At 42.2% G+C, this 20,547-nt stretch overlaps 1 protein-coding gene across 20 annotated transcripts in view; it reads left to right on the top strand.

Annotated features, from left to right (window-relative positions):
* The window catches only part of ZBTB20 (zinc finger and BTB domain containing 20), a 799,009-nt gene extending 778,819 nt beyond the window's left edge, over positions 1–20,190 (top strand). For all 20 annotated transcript variants that reach the window (XM_082839976.1, XM_082839970.1, XM_082839961.1 and 17 more), the window contains 2 exons: positions 3,237–4,841; positions 15,840–20,190. In XM_082839976.1, the coding sequence (XP_082696102.1) occupies positions 3,237–4,841; positions 15,840–16,261 (2,027 nt within the window). In that variant the 3' untranslated portion in view covers positions 16,262–20,190. The remainder of the gene's footprint in view (positions 1–3,236; positions 4,842–15,839) is intronic.
* The last annotated feature ends 357 nt before the right edge of the window (positions 20,191–20,547 follow it).

Here is a 20,547-nt window from a genome sequence, read left to right as displayed (position 1 = left end):
AACATTACTGCAATAACCGGAACTCAGAATATTTAGCACTTTTTGTTGTAATTATCTCCATAGGGTTACCTGATTATTTAGATAGAATTGACCAGTTCAATCCAACAAGCAGTTTGAATTTTCTTCTTGAGACTCTGTGTGTGTGTGTGTGTGTGTATGTATGAATATGTGTAATGTAATGATAGCTCTTGTTGTTGACCATTTCCAACTCTAAAGCAACCTCCATCATCACTTTCAGCGTCTTTATCTTTTCTTCTACGTCCTGAGAATTAGGATGGCCCTCAGTCTTTGGGCAATCCAAGTTTCATTCATCAGCAATCCAGTATCATGTGATAAAAAGAGTATCAAGGGGCATGGGTTCTAATCCCACCCCTGCCACTTACTAGCTATGTAAAACATTGGGCAAGTCATTTAGATACTTTGAAAGCCTCGACTTTCTCTTACATCAAATAGTAATAATAGGACCTGTCCTGAAAACATATAGGATTGTTATAAGGAGTAAATGAGATGATACATGTGAAAGAGTTTGTACACTGTAAAACGCTACATGGTTATTAATTATTATGATAATTGTGATTGAGCTTCTTCCCAGAATTATCAGAAAGAAGACAACTCTTTGTGATATATGATAACTCTAGTGATATAACTGCAAGTGGTGCTATGAGCAATTGTGTGTTTCAAGAGTGTTTTCACCTGTGTGGAAAAAAATTTTTAAGAAGCCCATCCTACTCAGAGATGGTGATTTTATCAGAGACTCAACCAGTTTTAGTACTTACCATTTTACTTAAATGATGGAGATCTTGGTGATAGTAAAACTGTATATAGAAAACTCTACATTTTAGCGCCAGGCCTCACTTTTATCTCTTGCACTGTTCCATTTATAAACTTCAAAAAAATGTTCTTTACTAGATGACTGAGGCTATGTTGAAGTCCCAAGGCCTAGAAACATGAACATCATCCTAATTTATGGATAGGTATAGAAGTAGCTGGAGAGCATACTGGAAAAACATTTTCACACAGCTTTACAGCAGACAGTGGACACCTAAGGGCCAGACTTCATTCAGGGGCAAAGAATGCAATACAGTGAAGCAGATAAGAGTGTGAACTCTAGAACCAGACTGCCTGGGTTCAAATGCCAGCTCGACCACCAATTGCCTACATGGCCTTGAGTGGATTTCCTAATTTCTGTGGCCTCAGTTTCCTCATCTGAGGTATGGGGATAATAATACTACCGACATCATAGGGTTGTTGTGAGGATTCAATGAAATAATATACATAAAGTAGTTAGAACTTGACACACAGTAAGCTCTTGAAAAGTGTTTGCTCTTGTTATTATCACAGTACACATACATCAGGGACTCAGCAAGATGTTGGAATTTGGTCTGTTGACTGATTTCCTGAATTTTCCTTCCTAGGTTATTGGGCCCTTCCTCTGGTGCCATGTTTTGTATTAACACAGCTATAGAGGATTCATCATGATTCCTTACCCTGACAAAGACAATTTGTTTTATATAAAATAAAAAAAAATAGAAACAGTAGCCTAATGAAATATTTTAGGCACTAACAGACCTAATGGAAGTCGGAATGAGAAGGAATTCTCTTATGTAAAACTTTGCACAAATCATATCACTGAAAGAGAACATAGAGCCCATAGGCATTTACTAAGTTAAGTGGATATAGGTGAGGCTGACTGAATGTAAAGTTGAGAGCAAAGGAAATGAATTAGTATATAAGAATGAGGTCATATCCACTGAACTCAGACAGCATGAGGAGGTAGGGCGTAGCAAGGTAGAAAACCTAGTTGAGCTCAGACTTCCCTGAGCTGGCCCTCTCTCCTAGGACAGAGGAGAAAGAAAGTGAGGAGGTGGACATTCCTCTGTGTGTAGGCCATTACCTCTGGGTTACTTCTAACAAGATATAAGGATCTGGGTCACAGCCAACAATCCATACTTGGGTCACCTGGTTTTGAAAGCCTACTTACTTGGCCTCCCTCAAGCTGATTGTTCAGTTGTGAAGGCAAGAATGGGGAATCTGAAGAATGGTTTGGAGAGAGGGATTCTTTAGAGAGGTAAAGTAGAAAAATAGGAAAGCCCTAAAACTCAGTGTTATAGACACCTGTTATCCTTCTCAATCTGGGGTCTAGATGTTACCAATATTATCCCTTGCCTGCACAGCCTGGGATATATGGGTGGCAATAGGTCAGGCTATCCACATCCTCCACGTAGCTGACTGCTGCCTTCCTATTGGGAGCTGTTTGATACCTCCCTCTATCAAGCACAGAGAGCACCCAATTTCCGGGTGATCGTACATCCCACTCAGGGTTTACTCCTGCTGTCCTGACCTAATTATCAACCGTGCTCCCTTTCACTCTCAAAAGTGCCCAGTTTGAATGGCAAATGTGGTCACCTAGTGTACTCCAGTCTCCCAGGTCAACACTGCCATCTTTGACCTGTTTAACATTTCTTCTTCAGTAAGCCTCAGAAAATTCAGACAACCACCACATCACAGACAGCCACCCTAGAAAGGACTCAAACAGGTTGTGAGAGATGATGAGAAAAATGCGTAGATACAGAAAGCAGTGGGCAAGTGCCCCTTTAGCCAACAGATTGCATTCTAGAGCCTGTCCCTCAACTGGAAAACATGGTGGCAGCTGTTGGGTGGATATCTTAGAGTGGGTTGTATTTTCCAAGAATTTTTGCATACCTCGTATGGATTTGGGGAATGTGCCGTATAAATTAATAGGAAAGGAATTTATAAGTATTTTTGCTGTCTATGAATAAAGTAAGAAATTTTGATAAGTTAAGGAAAATGTAAGCTTTCTTAAAGGGCCTGCTTAAGCCTAAAGTGGAGGCAGAGTTTCATGAGAACAAATCTTGCATTTGCCTTTCAGTCCCTCTTTGCTGAAGTTGTAGTATAGCAGGCAATGACCCATCTGTGTTTTAGGCTGCTCTGCTTCAACTGACAACCCTGGCTGAAGGTCCACGGGGTTAAAATGGATTCAATACACCAAAATAGCTGGAGCACTGCTGGAACAAAATTCAAGGCCTTGTTCCCATAGGACATCACACCCGCAAGTTGACCCTTGTGCAAAGCCACAGAGCCTGCTTGTGTCTGCAAGGCGGCGGGGAGGAGTGATTCTAGGGCCCATGAGTATTGCCCACCTGAGGCCTAGATTTTAGGGATGCAGTCAGCTAGCTCTGACCCACGCCCTGTCTTGTGTCTCTCTTGCCGTGCAGGTGACATCAGTTGCAAGGGGATGACCGAGCGCATTCACAGCATCAACCTTCACAACTTCAGCAATTCCGTGCTCGAGACCCTCAACGAGCAACGCAACCGTGGCCACTTCTGTGACGTGACGGTGCGCATCCACGGGAGCATGCTGCGCGCACACCGCTGCGTGCTGGCAGCCGGCAGCCCCTTCTTCCAGGACAAGCTGCTGCTGGGCTACAGCGACATTGAGATCCCGTCCGTGGTGTCCGTGCAGTCGGTGCAAAAGCTCATTGACTTCATGTACAGTGGCGTGCTGCGCGTCTCGCAGTCGGAAGCCCTGCAGATCCTGACGGCCGCCAGCATCCTGCAGATCAAAACGGTCATCGATGAGTGCACGCGCATCGTGTCGCAGAACGTGGGCGATGTGTTCCCGGGGATCCAGGACTCGGGCCAGGACACGCCACGGGGCACTCCCGAGTCGGGCACCTCGGGCCAGAGCAGCGACACCGAATCAGGCTACCTGCAGAGCCACCCGCAGCACAGCGTGGACAGGATCTACTCGGCGCTCTATGCATGCTCCATGCAGAACGGCAGCGGCGAGCGCTCCTTCTACAGCGGTGCGGTGGTCAGCCACCACGAGACGGCGCTCGGCCTGCCCCGCGACCACCATATGGAAGACCCCAGCTGGATCACGCGCATCCACGAGCGCTCACAGCAGATGGAGCGATACCTGTCCACCACCCCCGAGACCACGCACTGCCGCAAACAGCCCCGGCCGGTGCGCATCCAGACCCTGGTGGGCAACATCCACATCAAGCAGGAGATGGAGGACGACTACGACTACTACGGGCAGCAAAGGGTGCAGATCCTGGAGCGCAACGAGTCCGAGGAGTGTACGGAAGACACCGACCAGGCCGAGGGCACCGAGAGTGAACCCAAGGGCGAAAGCTTCGACTCGGGCGTCAGCTCCTCCATAGGCACCGAACCCGACTCCGTGGAGCAGCAGTTCGGGCCTGGGGCGGCGCGGGACGGCCAGGCCGAATCCGCCCAACCTGAGCAGGCTGCGGAAGCCCCGGCTGAGGGCGCCCCGCAGCCGCACCAGCTAGAGACCGGTGCCTCGTCCCCGGAAAGAAGCAACGAGGTGGAGCTGGACAGCACGGTGATCGCCGTAAGCAACAGCTCCGACAAGAGCGCCCTGCAGCAGCCTGCGGTCAACACGTCCATCGGGCAGCCACTGCCAAGCACCCAGCTCTACTTACGCCAGACGGAAACCCTCACCAGCAACTTGAGGATGCCTCTGACCTTAACCAGCAACACACAGGTCATTGGCACAGCCGGCAACACCTACCTGCCGGCCCTCTTCACCACCCAGCCCGCGGGCAGCGGCCCCAAGCCTTTCCTCTTCAGCCTGCCACAGCCCTTGGCAGGCCAGCAGACCCAGTTTGTGACAGTGTCCCAGCCCGGCCTGTCAACCTTTACTGCACAGCTGCCAGCGCCACAGCCCCTGGCCCCATCCGCCGGCCACAGCACAGCCAGTGGGCAGGGCGAAAAAAAGCCTTATGAGTGCACTCTCTGCAACAAGACTTTCACCGCCAAACAGAACTACGTCAAGCACATGTTCGTACACACAGGTGAGCGCAGCCCGCCCCCCCCTCGGAGAGCTGGCAGCAGGGGGAGGGGCTGAGGGGGCTGGGGAAGGGGGGGCAGGGCAGCAGGTGCAAGGGAAGGTACGGAGTCATCTTTCAGATTTTAAGGAAGACCGCATTGTAAACCATCTTCTAGAAGCCCCGACTATGCCCCCATCACAGGAACCAAGTGCCCTGTCACAGAAAGACAAAGTCACAGAAACCCTTTGTGGAAAAGGGCCAAATGAGAAAACCTAATACAGAATTTGCAGGCACAACATTCCTTAACTTCACTGAACTTTGAAATATGTTTTTGATCCTGGATGGTTAGAACTGGAAAAGTCCTTGGAGATCATATACTCCAGTCACCTTGTGTTACAGACAAAGTCATGTAGGCAGAGCAGGGATGAGGGTTTTAGTCTGTAGTAAGTTTTATATGAACCATCAGCTTGAGGAGGCCACAACAAGGCTGATGCAAGCGGAGGCTGCATTTATGGTCCCTGAAATGAGGAGGACTGATAGACTTGCTCTGTTTTCTAGTGCTTGTTCTCTGTTTTCCACATCTAGATACCACAGTCAGTTCTGTGTACTCCCTTTTGAAAGGACAGTAGACTCACTGGGGCACACTCAGAGGAGTATGAGTAAGATGGAAAGGGACGTGAAGCCATGGCATGTGAGTCATTGCTGAGGTGCCAGAGGTGTTCAACAGTGCCTAGGTTTGAATTGAAAGCGCCTACTGCGCTTTGTCCTCTTGGCAAAGTTGCTTAACCTTTCTATACATTAGTTTCCTTGTCTATATAATGGGGGTAGTAGTGATATTTCTTTCTTGTAGTGCTGTTTTGAGGATTAAATGAACTAATATATATGAAGTTCTTAAAGCAATTTCCAGCACATAATAAGCACTGTATAAATGGTAGCTATTGTTCACACTGTTAGTATTATTTAAATGGTTTGGAGGGAAGATCCCTTAAGCTTGTTCTGTTTGGGTCCAAAATGTAGAAATGGACCAATGAATGGAAGCTATAGAGAGATTCAGTTAAATAAAATAGGAAGTTTGTTAACAGGCAGAGTTGCTCTAAGACAGGCAGACAACTTCCAAAGGGAGTGAGTTCCTGTAATTAGAGGTGTTCAAGGAGAGAATGGAAGATCATTTCATAGCGATGTTATACAGGCGATTCAATCATCCATCAGGCGAGTAGTTGGGCAAGATGGTCTTTCATCCCTGGAGTTCATGATCCTAGAGCTAAGATCTCCTGACCTCCCAGCCAGAGCCCTATCCTAGTTCCGTGGGACAGGCATAGAAGCGAGAGCTCCACGGACGCTCCTCCCTATAAGGGACTACATGTGTGATAGGATTTCACATGGATTCTCTTGTACCTGAAAATACCTACCCCCATGTTGATCACCATATTTGGAATTCCTATGATGAGAGTCACTCGTCTCTCTAGGTAAACCTCTAGTTCCAGAATGTCCCTGTTAAATGACAAATAAATTGTCGGGGGAAGTTACATACATGAATTACAATACATGAAAACAAGTTGGTTACTCAAAGCAACATTGTTCCTCAGGTCAGCTAGCAGGAATAGCTAGGGGATAGGACATAAAGCAGATCAATTTAAATTGGGGAATAGAAGGGAAGGACAGCAACAGACACATCAACATGGAAGTGAGCAACTGAAATAGAACATTACTTAAGATGCAATTCTCCTTCTTTGCAGTTCAACTTAAGTCAGGACAGTACGTAAATCCATGTATGTGCGTTTATGTGAATCCTTAAAGATGAGTTTTCATACCTCCAGGAAACATAGTGACTCACTACTGAATTCAGGAAGAAAATCAGGTAGTAGTAGTAAGTCACTATGTTTACTTAGGGTAAATGTGAATATCTAATAACCTGAGATCAATCGAGGACATTTTCCATGTGGTATGGTATGATCATTATTTAGTAAATTAATCAAATAGTAATATTTTTATTTATGTGGCAATTTATGGTTTATGGAGTGCTCTCCCATAGTTTATGTCCTTTCCTTCTCTGAGCAGCTGTCTTATAAATCCATCAAATTAAGGATTAAGGGGAAAAAAAAGAGATCATTTGTGGAAGTGTATTCTTAGCCAAAGTTGACTTTGCTGGTCTTGGATCCATGAACATTTCTACTCACCTTCTTTGCATCTCTTCCAGTAGACCTAGCAGATATAAAGTTTACACACTCTGTTAGATCACATATTGAAATAAGGCTTTAAATCTGGAACATAAAATTTTTAGCGTACTACCGAAAAGTGTCTTTTGGGTGTATAAACACATTTATTCAGTGGATTCACCAAAGGATTCTGTGGTTAACCCAAATAACTAGATTTGCTCATAAGAAAACCAGCAATGGGTTTGCAAATTTAGACATCACAGATACAAAAGCTACAAGTAAAGTCATTTTACAAATCTGAGTTATGCTCAGAGGGTAGCCTTCAGATCTCTAGTAAACTATGAAGTTCCTCAGTAAATTTTGAAGGTCTTTCTGTTGGTGTGTATAACCTGGCCACATCCAGGAGCGATAAATGTACATATATGACTCAAGCGCCTCATTTAAAAGAATCAACAGTCTTCCCTTTCACCCCTGAATCATTTGGCAGTGGCAGTTTGGAACGGTCATCTCTCTATCAAGACTTTTGTCTGAGTGAAGTAGTCTATAACCTAACAAAGTTTAGGAACAGTTAGTCTAGGTTTTCAAAAGGCAAGACAGCCTGAACATATGGAAGTAATTCAGGACCTGGATTCACTTTGGCCGACATTTCAAAACAAAGTTTTCTCCAGTTTCTTGGGAAAACATCAAAAAAGTGGGGCCTCCCAACTTTACAGGAGCCCAGTGGAAATGATAATAATCCACTGCAGAAAGTCCAAATTTTAGTCTAAAATAAGATTCTAGAAATACTTTCTAGAATACTTGGAAGAGTAGAGATGGATTCTGTATTCTTACCTATGGTCTAACATAAAAGAATCTTACCAAGAAAGAGTAGCTTGACAGAGCTAAAAGGAAAGAAACAGGTTCTCCATCACAGCCACTATGCGTGATAACTGGCTTTGCAGGTTAGCAACTGCAAGTTTTAATGTAAATGATACTTGCTTTCAACAACTGCAGAGAATCAATCCTGAGACCTGAATTCTAACTCCATGTTAATGATCCACATATTCATTGAAAGGACGCGATTGTAACAAATAAGTCGTCCATCGTATTCACCTCGGAGCTAAGCTCTACCTTAGAGAACCAAGGAAGCTCTGGTTGTAGAGAATATTCCATAATGATTATAACACTGAAACTTAGAGCAGGGACATAGTGAAAGACGACTGTGCTGGAATTAGATTATCTGGGTTCGGTTTTGGTTCCTCTAACTGTGACCTTATGCAAGTCATTTAATTTCATTACCTTCAGTTTCTTTGAGTTTAAAGTGGAAATAATAATTTCCCACCTTTTGAGTAGCTGTAACGGTATTATGCATGTGAGAGCTTTTCATAAAAGGTAAAGTACTACTTAATGTTTTTTTTAAAAAAAAAATCGTCATCGTTACTTTAGCCCCTCCACTCCCAGAGGCATTGAGTTTTTTTGCTCTATCTCCAATCTCTGAGTAATAAACTCTTGACATGTTTCCTTCTTCACTGGAATTCAAATGCTGAAGCAATGTGATACCCCTTGGGTTTCCCTTGAACTTCCTCCATAACATGAACTTTTTTTTTCATCCCTTAAGGATTTTTTTCAAGAAAATCTCTCACCAAACCACTCTATCTACTGCCAAACAAACCATGGTAGGACTTCATCTCTTCTAGGAGTTTCTCAAGTTCGCTTTACTGCAGCTTCATAAAAGTTGTGAGGAAGAAAAACAAGAGTTAAGTACACATTTGAAAACAAGAGAATTGGAAAAAAGCAAAGATAACACAAACCATCCTGTCATGGAACAAAGCAGGACTCCTCTATGCCCTCTCCTAAGAGGAAAAGCAAAAGTCAAAGGAATGGGAGGGAAGGAAAAGACAGAGGACATAGGAGGATAAGCCTGGGTATGAACGTAGATGTGGAAGCCAAGCAATAGGGAAAATTCAAAGATAACGTGGCAGCAGTACTTCTCAAAGTGTGATCCCCATAGCAGCAACATGCAAATTCTCGAACCTATCCCAGACCTGAATCAGAAACTCTGGTGAGGGAACCCAGCAATCTATGTTTTAACAAGCCCTGATTCACACTAAGTTGGGAATCGCTTCCCTAGATGGCCTGGGTGATTAGAAGGAGGATGGCTTCAGGTTGCTTTTGTTACATAACATTGTTCCCCAAAATTCCATTCACAAGAACCTATGTGTTTGGAAAAAGTAAAACATAGTTATGGACAACAGCTTGATTTTATAGTGATAAATTATGTTATGGAAGCAAATATCTTGCATATGGAAGGTTCCATGGCAAATGTCCCCTTCTGGCACTTAACATTGACTTATAACAATGACTTATCTTTATGTAGGTGCCTCTATGCCTGCCCATTAGAATGTAAACTTTGTGAAAACAGAAACAATTTTATATATAATTACATATATATGATATATAAAGAAATATATATCTTATACTTCAATATACCCAGCATAATACCTTACACATAGTAAACATTCAAGAAATATTTAATCAATGAATGAGTTGAATCCTTCTCTAATGATATCTAATCACTTCCAAATGGAAAAGTGGCCTATTTCCAGAGTTGTTTATTTATTGTATGATATAGTTCCATAGAAATAATGCAAAAATACTTTGCACATTTATGTATTAAGTACTTTCTCCAAGGATCTGAGCACATTTCAGATACCATGTTCTGTCTGTTCGTACTTTGCCCTATATAACAAAGTTGCACACATAATAACAAAACTGACTAAGATGGCGTTCAGGGTATTTATTTATCACCAGGTATAGGGTTGCCAGATTTAGCAAACAAAAATACAGGATGCCCAGTTAAATTTGAATTTTTGGATAAACAACAAATAATTTTTAGTCTAAGTATGTCCCATTCAATATATGGGGTGTAGTTATACTAAAAAAGTATTTATTGGTTATCTGAAATTTAGATTTAATCTGGTGCCATGTATTTTTATTTTTTGCTGTACGCGGGCCTCTCACTGTTGTGGCCTCTCCCGTTGCGGAGCACAGGCTCCGGACGCGCAGGCTCAGCGGCCATGGCTCACGGGCCCAGCCGCTCTGCGGCACATGGGATCTTCCCGGACCGGGGCACGAACCCGTGTCCCCTGCATCGGCAGGCGGACTCTCAGCCACTGCGCCACCAAGGAAGCCCTGGTGCCATGTATTTTATCTGGCAGTGCTCTTCAGACAGAACTTTCTTTTAAGACCCAATCTTAGGACTTTTGCTTTAAAATCCATAGATGAATACAGGCATATGTAGTTGCTTAACAAATATTTGTTGAGTGAGTGAATGAATGTTCACTCAATTTCCAGGAGAAAATATGTAAGCATGCTTTCCAGGAGAATTTAATTCAGGGGACTTAGATATAAATGCATTATTTTCTCAGCAAGACTTAAATTTCTTTTATTCTTTTTCTATATACAAAGACTGTATTATATCTGTGTTCCCACTTGTGTTTTCTTCACCAACAAATGGTAGACATTTGGGCCTTTTCTGAATCATAGTATCAACAGCCCACCCGAGAGTCAGTAATGCCCATTAGTGTCCTCTGGACGATTAATTATTTTCTTTGTTACTTTAAGAAGCTCAGCTATTTGGGCCATGAATTTTATATAAATAGATATAGTGATGATAGTCACATAACAATGTCATCCATATAGTAATAATGGTGAGATCAAGATCGTGATGTGATCATCCTCACATAGAGCTTGGGCTGTTAATTGTATCAAGCCAGTGAAGTAATGAACAAGTATAAGGTTTGAAGTGAGAAAGCCTTGATTTTTACCACTTTCTGACCTAGTGATTTTAGGTAAATTCTGTAGTCAGTCTGAGCCTCAGTTTTTTGTCACCTTGGTACAGATTTTAATAGTGCTTAGTTTACATGGTTGCTCTGAGAATCAAATAACATAATTTATGTGAAAGCACTTACCTGTAATACCTTAAAATTACCCAAGCCATTTAGGAACTTACATGTTATGTTTTATAGCAGCATCATACATTTTGCAGCATAATCTAGAGAGCAGGAAATTGTTAACTGGAGAAGGAGGGGATATCTGGCTCAGCTGGTGTCATACTCTCAGCTATTACTGACTTGTAGAGGGACCTGCAGGATGTTATTCTACCACTCTAATGGAGAGAACATCTTCTGGGGCTGTTAACATCTACCCCCTCATAAAGTTGTAAGAAAAGTCAAGTAATGTGGGTGAAGGTCCCTGAGAGCTTTAAAATTCTGCTTGACACCAAAACTTTTTAGTTGTTGCTAAAGCCACAGAGGTTCTGTGAATGCAGTGTGTCCCCAGTAGGCAGTCCCCGCTAGACAGCCTCACAGTCCAAGATGGTACCAGGACTGCATCCCTGGAACTGGAGAGAAAGGCTGGCAGGCGGTCGTGAAGGCCCAGCTCCAACTCGACTTCTCTGGGTGGAGAGCAGACTCTCCAGCCAGTGAAGGCTCTGTATGACCCGAGCTGAGCGCCTTCCATTCTTGTCATGGAACCTTTCCCATTTTCTGTTCCAGTCTTGATTTTCCCCTTTCAGAGGACTTACAATTTCCAGGACCCCTTCTGCTTTCCTTGCCAGTAGCCACCTTCCCCTACCCCTGCTCGCCCCTTCCTTCCCTGCTGTCTGCCCTCTCACTAAGCATCCAGGCTTGGTTTTCTGACCCCCCACCACCACCACCACCACTGTACTCACCTGAAGGAAGGTGTATGCTAGAGCAGATGATGGAGAGGCCAAGAGAATGCGAGAGACAGGTGGGAACCGTGTTTCAAACAAGTGTCCTGGTAACAGCATCCACTGTCCTCTTTGCAGCCTAGGAGAAGCCTGGTTAGAATAAAAAAAGATTCAGCAGAATAAATGGGTTCTTGCTGAGCCCCCAGTACAGAGGTCACTATTCAGAATTGGGGTGGCTCAGCCCCAAACTTTGGGCAGACCCTCTGCATCTACTAACCTAACAGTATCTTTCTTCCTCTTTTTTTTTTTTTCTCACTGTCAGTCATGGTAGAGTGTCAGTGCTGGTCCACAAGAAGGAGCTGAAAAGTGATGCTTTAGAGAGCAGGCATCCAAAAATGGAGACAAATATATGCTTTCACTATTCCCCAACCCATGGGATTGTAAAGGACACTGCCGCCTCTTCTGTTCCTCCACTTGTTGTCTGGTTTTTCAGCCTCCAGAGTTCAGTTGCTGCCTGCTAAGAAATCCTCTGTCTATGCTATTCGCTGACATTTTATTCATGGTACCACTTCTTTCCGTTAGCATTTGTAGCTGAGACTAGACCCTTAACTCTGAATTGCACAGCTGCAGTATAATCACTTGCTTTATTGATTACCTGAAACAGTTTTTTCACAATCTTGTGTTGGCTTCCCCATGCCATGGAAGCCATTTTTCAGTTGATTTCATTTATCACCGCTTCCTTTGTGCTGAAGGGACCAGTGGAATTTTTCTTGAAATGATCCCATACTCTGTGCAAAGTGCTTTATCGCTTTAATTTTCAAAATACCTTCACAAGACAGGTCCTTAACTGTATTATTCTCAAGTTACAGATAAGGAAACTGAGGCTTAAAGAGGTGAAGTAACATGCCCAGGTCATTCAGCCAAGGAAATGGAGTTCATATCTGACTCCTGCATCTGTATGGCCCCAAAATGGATCATTTTAAAGTACAGGGGCTTATATGAGCTTCCCCGTCCTGTGTCTAATTCTACTGTCTGCTTAGCACTTTGTGTCCCTTTCCAACGAATCAGACTTACCATTCCTGGCCATAGGCTCAGACCTGGAAAGCCATCCACTACCACTCATCTTAACTTCACTCCTCCATACAGAGAGCAATAATCGACAGACCACATCCGTTTCATGTATAATGTTGAAAGCCCTTTGGGGATCACTGTAAGTAATATGCAGGAAAATAAAAGGAAAGAATCACTCATTTCTAGTGAGTGATACAGTTTCACATCCATACATAAGGAAATGAGTTGTTTATACCTGACTCATCTGAAAATGCACCCTGTTTAGTAAGACAGTTCCTGGAATGCCTATGCTCCACCAACACAGCACCTGAATAATTTTAGAGCACTTTCCTTTATGGAGCTCCCAAGTGCTTTGCAAACATTTTTACTCATTAACTATCACACCATTTTTCTGTGGCAGGATACTTTGTCCTATTTAAAATGTGGGACTGCTGATGCATTGAGTGAGTTAAGCAAGTTGCCCTCAGGTCATGTGTTGACAAGACCTGGACCAGAGTCCTCTGGGGCATGGCCCATGGTGGGCAGAAGGCCACTAAATCTGCAAAGGGACATGGCAAGTGCTTGGTCCAACTCCTCACTTAGAGAAGGGGAAACAAACCCAGAGAGATGAAAACACTTAGAAAACCCAGGGTCACACGGATAATTAATGGCCGAACCAATACTAGGTACATACAAACAACATATCAAGACATATATATGCTATAGAGGGAAAGATGACAACTGTGAAGTATCAACTTATAGTCAGATTAGAAGGGTGTGAAAGTAAAAAGCCATCCTCACTGACCTTGCCTGGAGGAAAAATACACTATAAGAAGGTGAAAGTTTCAAACAGCAGGAGAATTTTTAACACAGACAAAGTTTCAACTTCCTAGCAGCCAAAATACCATCTGGAATTAAGAAGGCAGACTTCCCATTAGAGGTGACAGGTGGACATATTTTAAAAGATAGTCGGCCGGCCTAGCATAGCCTCTAGAAAGTGTACTGAAAGCACAAGGATGGTAAAGACCAGCTTGAGTTCCAAGCATGTTTACAGCTGACAGAAATGTTCCAACTAAAAATAACATGCATGACTGTCTCTCTTAGGGAATCTCTCATTTCAAAAAAATATACCTACATAAACACCATGCAGAGACTGAACTCTCAAATTCCTCATTTAGGAATGAGGCTTCCCTAAATTTCCCCATTTTAGTGTAAAAGTGAAGCTCTTCTAACTCTTCAATCCTATGGCTCATGCTTTTTCATCAGTGAGGATGAAGGGAAAGGAGACTGGAAGACAGCAGAGGGGAGAGGGAACTAGGCCAAAACATTTGTGAAGAACTAAAGGAAAAAGTTCAAAGATCAAGGAAATTGGTTTAGAAATTTGTGGAGTCATTCCTGAACCAAATAGCCGTTTCTTAGGATTGTGTGCTTCAAAATATATCTTTTTATGTTGACAAACACAATGAAAAAGCTTTCTGTTGAGATAAAGTTTCATAAAGCAGGTCACGAGCCGTGAGCCCGGCATACAGTAAGCACAGAAGACGTGGTGGTTGTTTTCATTGCCATTATCCCCATGACACATCAAACCTTTTCTGTTTCATGGTGGAAAAAATGGAAACACAGTCAAGGCACATATTTTAAATGGATGTTAACTCAAATTCAAGAACTAGATTTCCTACCCTGATGCCTCGTCCAGAGGTTGAAATATTACCGCAGAGAGTTTCAGAGGCTTGGGGCTTTGGGCTGAGTTATGGAAGAGTACCTGGACAGCCTTTCCTCTCTGAGGTGGGTGCCTGCATTGGGCAACCAGTGGTGAGCTGGGAAAGATGGAAACACCGTAATGTAGTTCATCTCACCCGCCAAGAGCAGAGCCTAGAACAAACAGCACCAACAAAAACAAGTCTCTCGTCATCCAAAGAGATGTTACAGGCCCATGGACGTTACTTATAGAAGAATAGTTCATGTGGTCATTCGGTGACAATATTCTTATTTACATTACAGTTTTTAGCAAGCTTGATCGTTTGGTCTCTAAGCCAACAGCAAACCAAAGCAGTAAACTGAGGAGAAAGAAGGGTTTCAGCCAACACACTGAGAGCAAAGAAAGAGAAAACTATTTTAAAAATTGACCCCAGAGTTCAGAAAAGGCGTCTGGAAGCATTTAATGGGGGGAGGGGGTGCTGGGGGATAGTCTTGTAATAAGAACACCAGGCAAGTGTTCCCACACCACTCTTGGTGGTCTGCAAAGTGATTTCGTATGTATTTTATGTCAACACCAGCACAGTGAGGTAAGCAGAACTGTATACCTCAGAGGCATTTGCAGATTTGTCAGAGTGGCAGGCCATCCGTTGGTGCCTGGATTTGAACAGGACCATTTGACTCTAAGATCACTGTGTTGTCTACCACCTACTCAACCTCCACACCAGACAAGGCCAATCTGCAGCTCAGGGCAGTCCAGACAGAATAGCCAATTAACTCTCTCAAGTTACATTTTAGGAAGATTGCTGTCTCTAATAGATAAAAATCAAAGGTATAGCTCTTCAGAATGACTTATTCCTATAATGGGCAATATTTTCCAGACCTATAATCAAAGCATGAGTGCATTTACTAGACAAAATACCAGAAATGGAGACTGTCCCCAAAGAGCCAAGCTGTGTGACCACCAACCTTAGTTCCCAGAGATTCTAGAGACCCCATGTCTCCAAAGAACTTTTCTCTCTTTTATTTCTTATATTTGTTTGATAATGCAAATGGCAAACACACAGTTAAATCCCCGAATGATGGCACTGAAAATGACCCCTATAAAGTAGCACTCCCTTCTCTCCACAGAATGACCTTGGAAGACTTTTACTGGAGAATGTCGAGTAGCTTTCCAAGAGAGACATTTTCTGGCATGGGGACATGGAAAACTCTAGACTGTCCTGGCAGCACCTTAAAGCAAGTTTTCTCAGAACATGAGAGGCCAGGAAGGACTGGATCTTTCCAATCAGGGGTGATCCGTTAACCAATCAGATTTTTTTTTTAATGTTTTTGTTTTTGTTTTCTGTTGTCTTGTTTTTCTGTCTCTCATTCTCCCTCCCTCGCTGTGTCTCGCTCTGTCCCGCTTGCTGTCTCTTCCCACGTGAACAGGTGAGAAGCCCCACCAATGCAGCATCTGTTGGCGCTCCTTCTCCTTAAAGGATTACCTTATCAAGCACATGGTGACACACACGGGAGTGAGGGCGTACCAGTGTAGTATCTGCAACAAGCGCTTCACCCAGAAGAGTTCCCTCAACGTGCACATGCGCCTCCACCGGGGCGAGAAGTCCTATGAGTGCTACATCTGCAAAAAGAAGTTCTCCCACAAGACCCTCCTGGAGCGACACGTGGCCCTGCACAGTGCCAGCAATGGGACCCCTCCCGCAGGCACACCCCCAGGGGCCCGAGCTGGCCCCCCAGGGGTGGTGGCCTGCACGGAGGGGACCACCTACGTCTGCTCCGTCTGTCCAGCAAAGTTTGACCAAATCGAGCAGTTCAACGACCACATGAGGATGCATGTGTCTGACGGATAAGTAGTATCTTTCTCTCTTTCTTATGAACAAAACAAAACAACAAAAAAGAAACAAACGAAAAAAAGCTATGGCACTAGAATTTAAGAAATGTTTTGGTTTCGTTTTTACTTTCTGTTTTTGTTTTTGTTTCGTTTCATTTTGTACTACATGAAGAACTGTTTTTGCCTGCTGGTACATTACATTTCGGAGGCTCAGGGGAATAATAGTTCTCCCAGTCTCCCTCGGATGGTGGCCTTAAGGCCTGGTAGTGCTTCAGGAGGTCCACTGGTTGGATCTCTAGCTACTGGCCTCTAAATACAACCCTTCTTTACAAAAAAATCTTTAAAAAAAAAAGTAAAAAAAAAAAAGTTTCTTTTTTCACTTGTGAAGAGCACTACAAAAATATATAACAAAATCTAAAAGGCCTACTGTCTTTAAGTACACCGCTTGCAGTGTTTCAGTGGACATTTTCACAATTCTGGCCGCTTGGACTTCACAGTAACCAGTTAAAACTGTGGAATATCGCTTTCTGGTTGAAAACCCAGAGGAAAGGCCCTGCTGTTTTCCACCCCCAACGTTGTCTGATTTCATGCAAGGGCTGTGGGTGTGGGAAGGGGCGTGGGTTTGGTGGTGTGGGAAAGGCAGACGGCAGGCTTCTCCCCCAGATTCTGCTCGGTCCACACACCCTGGCCCACCTCCTCCATGCCCCCCCCTTTCAGCAGAAGCCAGGAAGACTTGGACAAGCATCAAGCAACAGTGGCTATCGTATTTATTCAGTGTCTTCGCTGAGCCCCAGACTCAGCACAATCAAGAGGGACTTTCATGAAAGGCAGGAATGCAGATAAAACAAAGATATCAGAGGTTTGCACCTACGTTTCTAGGTACAAGAGAAGGATTATTTCCAACAATCTTTGCAAAAAACAAAAACAAACAAAAAAAAGTGTCAGGATATATTCTTGTGGAAGAGAAAAAGAAAGAGAAATGGAGGGGGGGGCATAATAAAAAGTTCTTGAGGCTTTTTTAATTCAAAATTTTATAGAGGGGCAAAAGTGACGTTTACCAGATAGAATGCTGATTTTTTTAATATATTTACAACAGTATTTGTGTAAAAAAAAAAACAAAAAAAGTGAGATTGTTAAAAGTAATTTTTTTTTTCATTTTGGTTTTGCATACACTGCCACCAATCCCTTCTCTTTTATTTTATTTCACACACATATATATATTTTTTGGTAAGTCAAGACTGTTAAGGTTAGCGATACTGCTTCCAGATAGAAAGAATAAAAGGCAATTAAAGTTATATTTGAAAGAGAGGAAGGATATTTTCTTCATATTTTTTTAAATTTTTCTTAATTTTTATTATTTTAAGTATTGCCTGGGTTGATGAGGGCCTCTGGCCAGCCCATCCCTGCTGTAATTTGAACTGCTGCTTTGTATTTTGATATGTAGTCTTTCGACTTTTAGCAAGCTTATGTTGCTCCACTGAATATTTTTTTCGACTGATTCATCTAGAATTCTGTTCTTTTTCATGGGAGGGACTTTATCTTTCAGAAACAGATTTCTTGCTTCTCTGAAAGTTCATTGAGATCTTATGATTCTAGAATTTCTATTGACTTTACCTTTTTTTCTTTGATGAAACACTAGTAGTCTAGAGGTCTTGACAAAAGTGTTCTTTCCTTTTGTGGTCAGCCGGGAGGAGCAGTTCACAAAACTCTACTGTCCCTCCTCACCCTTCACAACTACAGAGAGCGGCGTTATCAGAAGCCTGTTGCAGATCAGAATGCCTCGATGCTGAAATTACTTTCTTCCTTTCAAAGATCACCTTCTGTTTCCACCATGGTTGAGAGGGCTAAATAAGATGATTATTCTTTAGATGATTTATTAACCCTTGCTTGTTGGTAAGGTTTTAAAGAAACTAACAAAAATCTCCCAGATGCCAACATCCACCATTCAAAAAGCCACCAATTCACTGTGTCATCTTAGATGCCACTCTCTCTTCCTAGTTTGGATTTCTCTCCTCGGTCCTGATCAAGGTATCAGAACAGAGATTTTTCCATTATAGACAGTGTCCTAAAGGGATTCCAACTCAAATATCGGAATTTTTAAACCTAATGAAAACTCCAAAGGTGATTTCATTGCTGGGCATATTTTAACACACTTAAGGGGAAAGGTAAATCTTTAAACAAAACAGAAACACTAAACTACAGTTTAAAAAGAAAAAAAGAAGGAAAGAAAGTATTTCAGTTTCAAAATTACTTTGCATTTTAATTTAATTTTCCTATCAGCAACTTATTTACAAAAACTGTGTGACAAATGAGGAGAAATCTTCCAAGGAAAGCAACTGTATAATAACTAAAGTGGTTTTACTCATACATTTTAGGATTGGTTAACTTGTATCTTTTCCATAAGTTCTTGGTGATGTTTAATAGGGTTAGTGCGACTGGACTGGCGTATATGTGAGTTTCATTTGGTCCTGTGGTCCTTCATTCAGTAAATATTTTGCTAGTAGTTTTAATGTAGACTTGGATGATTAATTGACCTTTAAGTATCACCCATCGTGATTTCTAAGAGGAGTCCTACTAAAAACTATCTGTCCAAAATTGACCTGTTTTAGAAGCTAGTGGGAAACAGCTTCGGAAACAAGAAATAGTCCATTTTCTCTTGCTTTTTGAAATAGCTATCTTAAGTAAGACTCCAGTATTTCCACTTACTACCAACAGAGGGAGCATTAGTTAATTAACCATGGCCTAGAATTTTGATATTTTGAAAAACAAGTCATTCAACCCATGATGTAAAACAGAAGAAATTGACATTAAAAAAATATCTTTTTAATCTAGAGGAAAATGACATGAAATCACTCAGCATATGTTACAAATGGAAGAAGGCCAAAAGCCACTTTAAAGTATTTTGAATTATTGGACAGTAGCTCGTTTAGAATAGTGGCCTTACACAAACCTTAGCAAAGTAGGCAGATGTTATAGGACCTCCAGAAACGTGATCTTGGGTGGCGGTATGGGCCACATTTAGCTATCTGCTTGTCAAATCTGAGGGACACTCATTTGCCTTCGTGCTGATTTGCCATGTAAAAAACTAAGCAATTGGGTTAAAATTTACCTTTTGTTATAGAACACGTGGGGAAAAAAATACCAGTTGGGTTTAAACCCTAATAGTCATCCTTTCCCTTCAAATGAAGTATCTCTTTTTTGTAAATGTTAGAGGACTCCCAAAGAATTCCTGGTGAGGTGATGTAATCATTATAACAATATGGACTATCTAGGTTTGCATAGCAGTAGACTTTTTCTTACTGTGTGTCTGTTCCTCCCAAACATCTCATAGTCCAAAATAGTTGACAGACTGTTCTCTGGAGAAAGGAAGCAGGTAGATTGGAGTGGAAGATCTAAGCTGGGGAGCAGTGAACTTGCTGTGGGACCTTACTCCATGTTCTGGCCTCTGAAAGGGCTGCTTCCAAACTGACCTACATTTTAGGAAATAAACTAGTCCGTGCCTATTTCAAAAGGATAGAGTTGCTTTTAGTTTGTCAATCCTTCTTTTCAAATTAAATAATCACCAACATCTTAGGAAAGGGGAAACATTTTGCTTCAAGAATAGAAGATGAGCATAGATTCTTTTATTCTTTTAGTTTCAAATCCAACAATCTTCTTACATCTGGAACTTTATGCCAGAATGCTATGAGTGCTTAAAAAAAAAAAAAAAAAAACTTCAGTAGCCAGGAAAAAAAAAAAATAGATGAAATGGAAACAAGTGTTCCAGATTTAAGACCTCTTAGGATGAGTACAGGGAACAAGAACTGGTATGGAAAAGTACTCTTTTTTTTTTTTTTTTTTAGCAATTTATGACTTAAAACTGGATTAGCTGGACAAAGGAAAGGAAAAAGTCAAAGGGGAACGTTTATCTCTAGACAGTTAGATACAGTTTATGAAAAATAAAATTTTCTAGCACTAAAACATCAGTAGCATCTTAGCAGAGTGGGCAAGTTTTCCCCTATTGATATAATAAATGCCAAAATTTGTACCCCCCCCCAAAGCCCCAAATGTGTAAAATAGAGCCCAAAAGAAGGAAGGAATTGAGACATATGGGTCTGATACAAATCTACACATGGGAAAAGATTGAGAAGCCAGGCCAAAAAGACTCTGAAACGAAAGTCTCTATATCAAAATATTTCTTATTATACAGTTTGAGTTGTAAACTTTAGCTTCTAATAACAGTTTTATAGACTTTTTCTTCCCCAAATTCCTAATGCTCTGAATCTGTTTGTGCCATGAGTAAGTGTAGTGAATACTTTCCTGCTG

Source organism: Leucopleurus acutus (assembly GCF_964270905.1).
Source record: "Leucopleurus acutus genome assembly, chromosome: 5".
NCBI lineage: Eukaryota > Metazoa > Chordata > Mammalia > Artiodactyla > Delphinidae > Leucopleurus > Leucopleurus acutus.
This window is presented reverse-complemented; position numbering and strand designations above follow the sequence as displayed.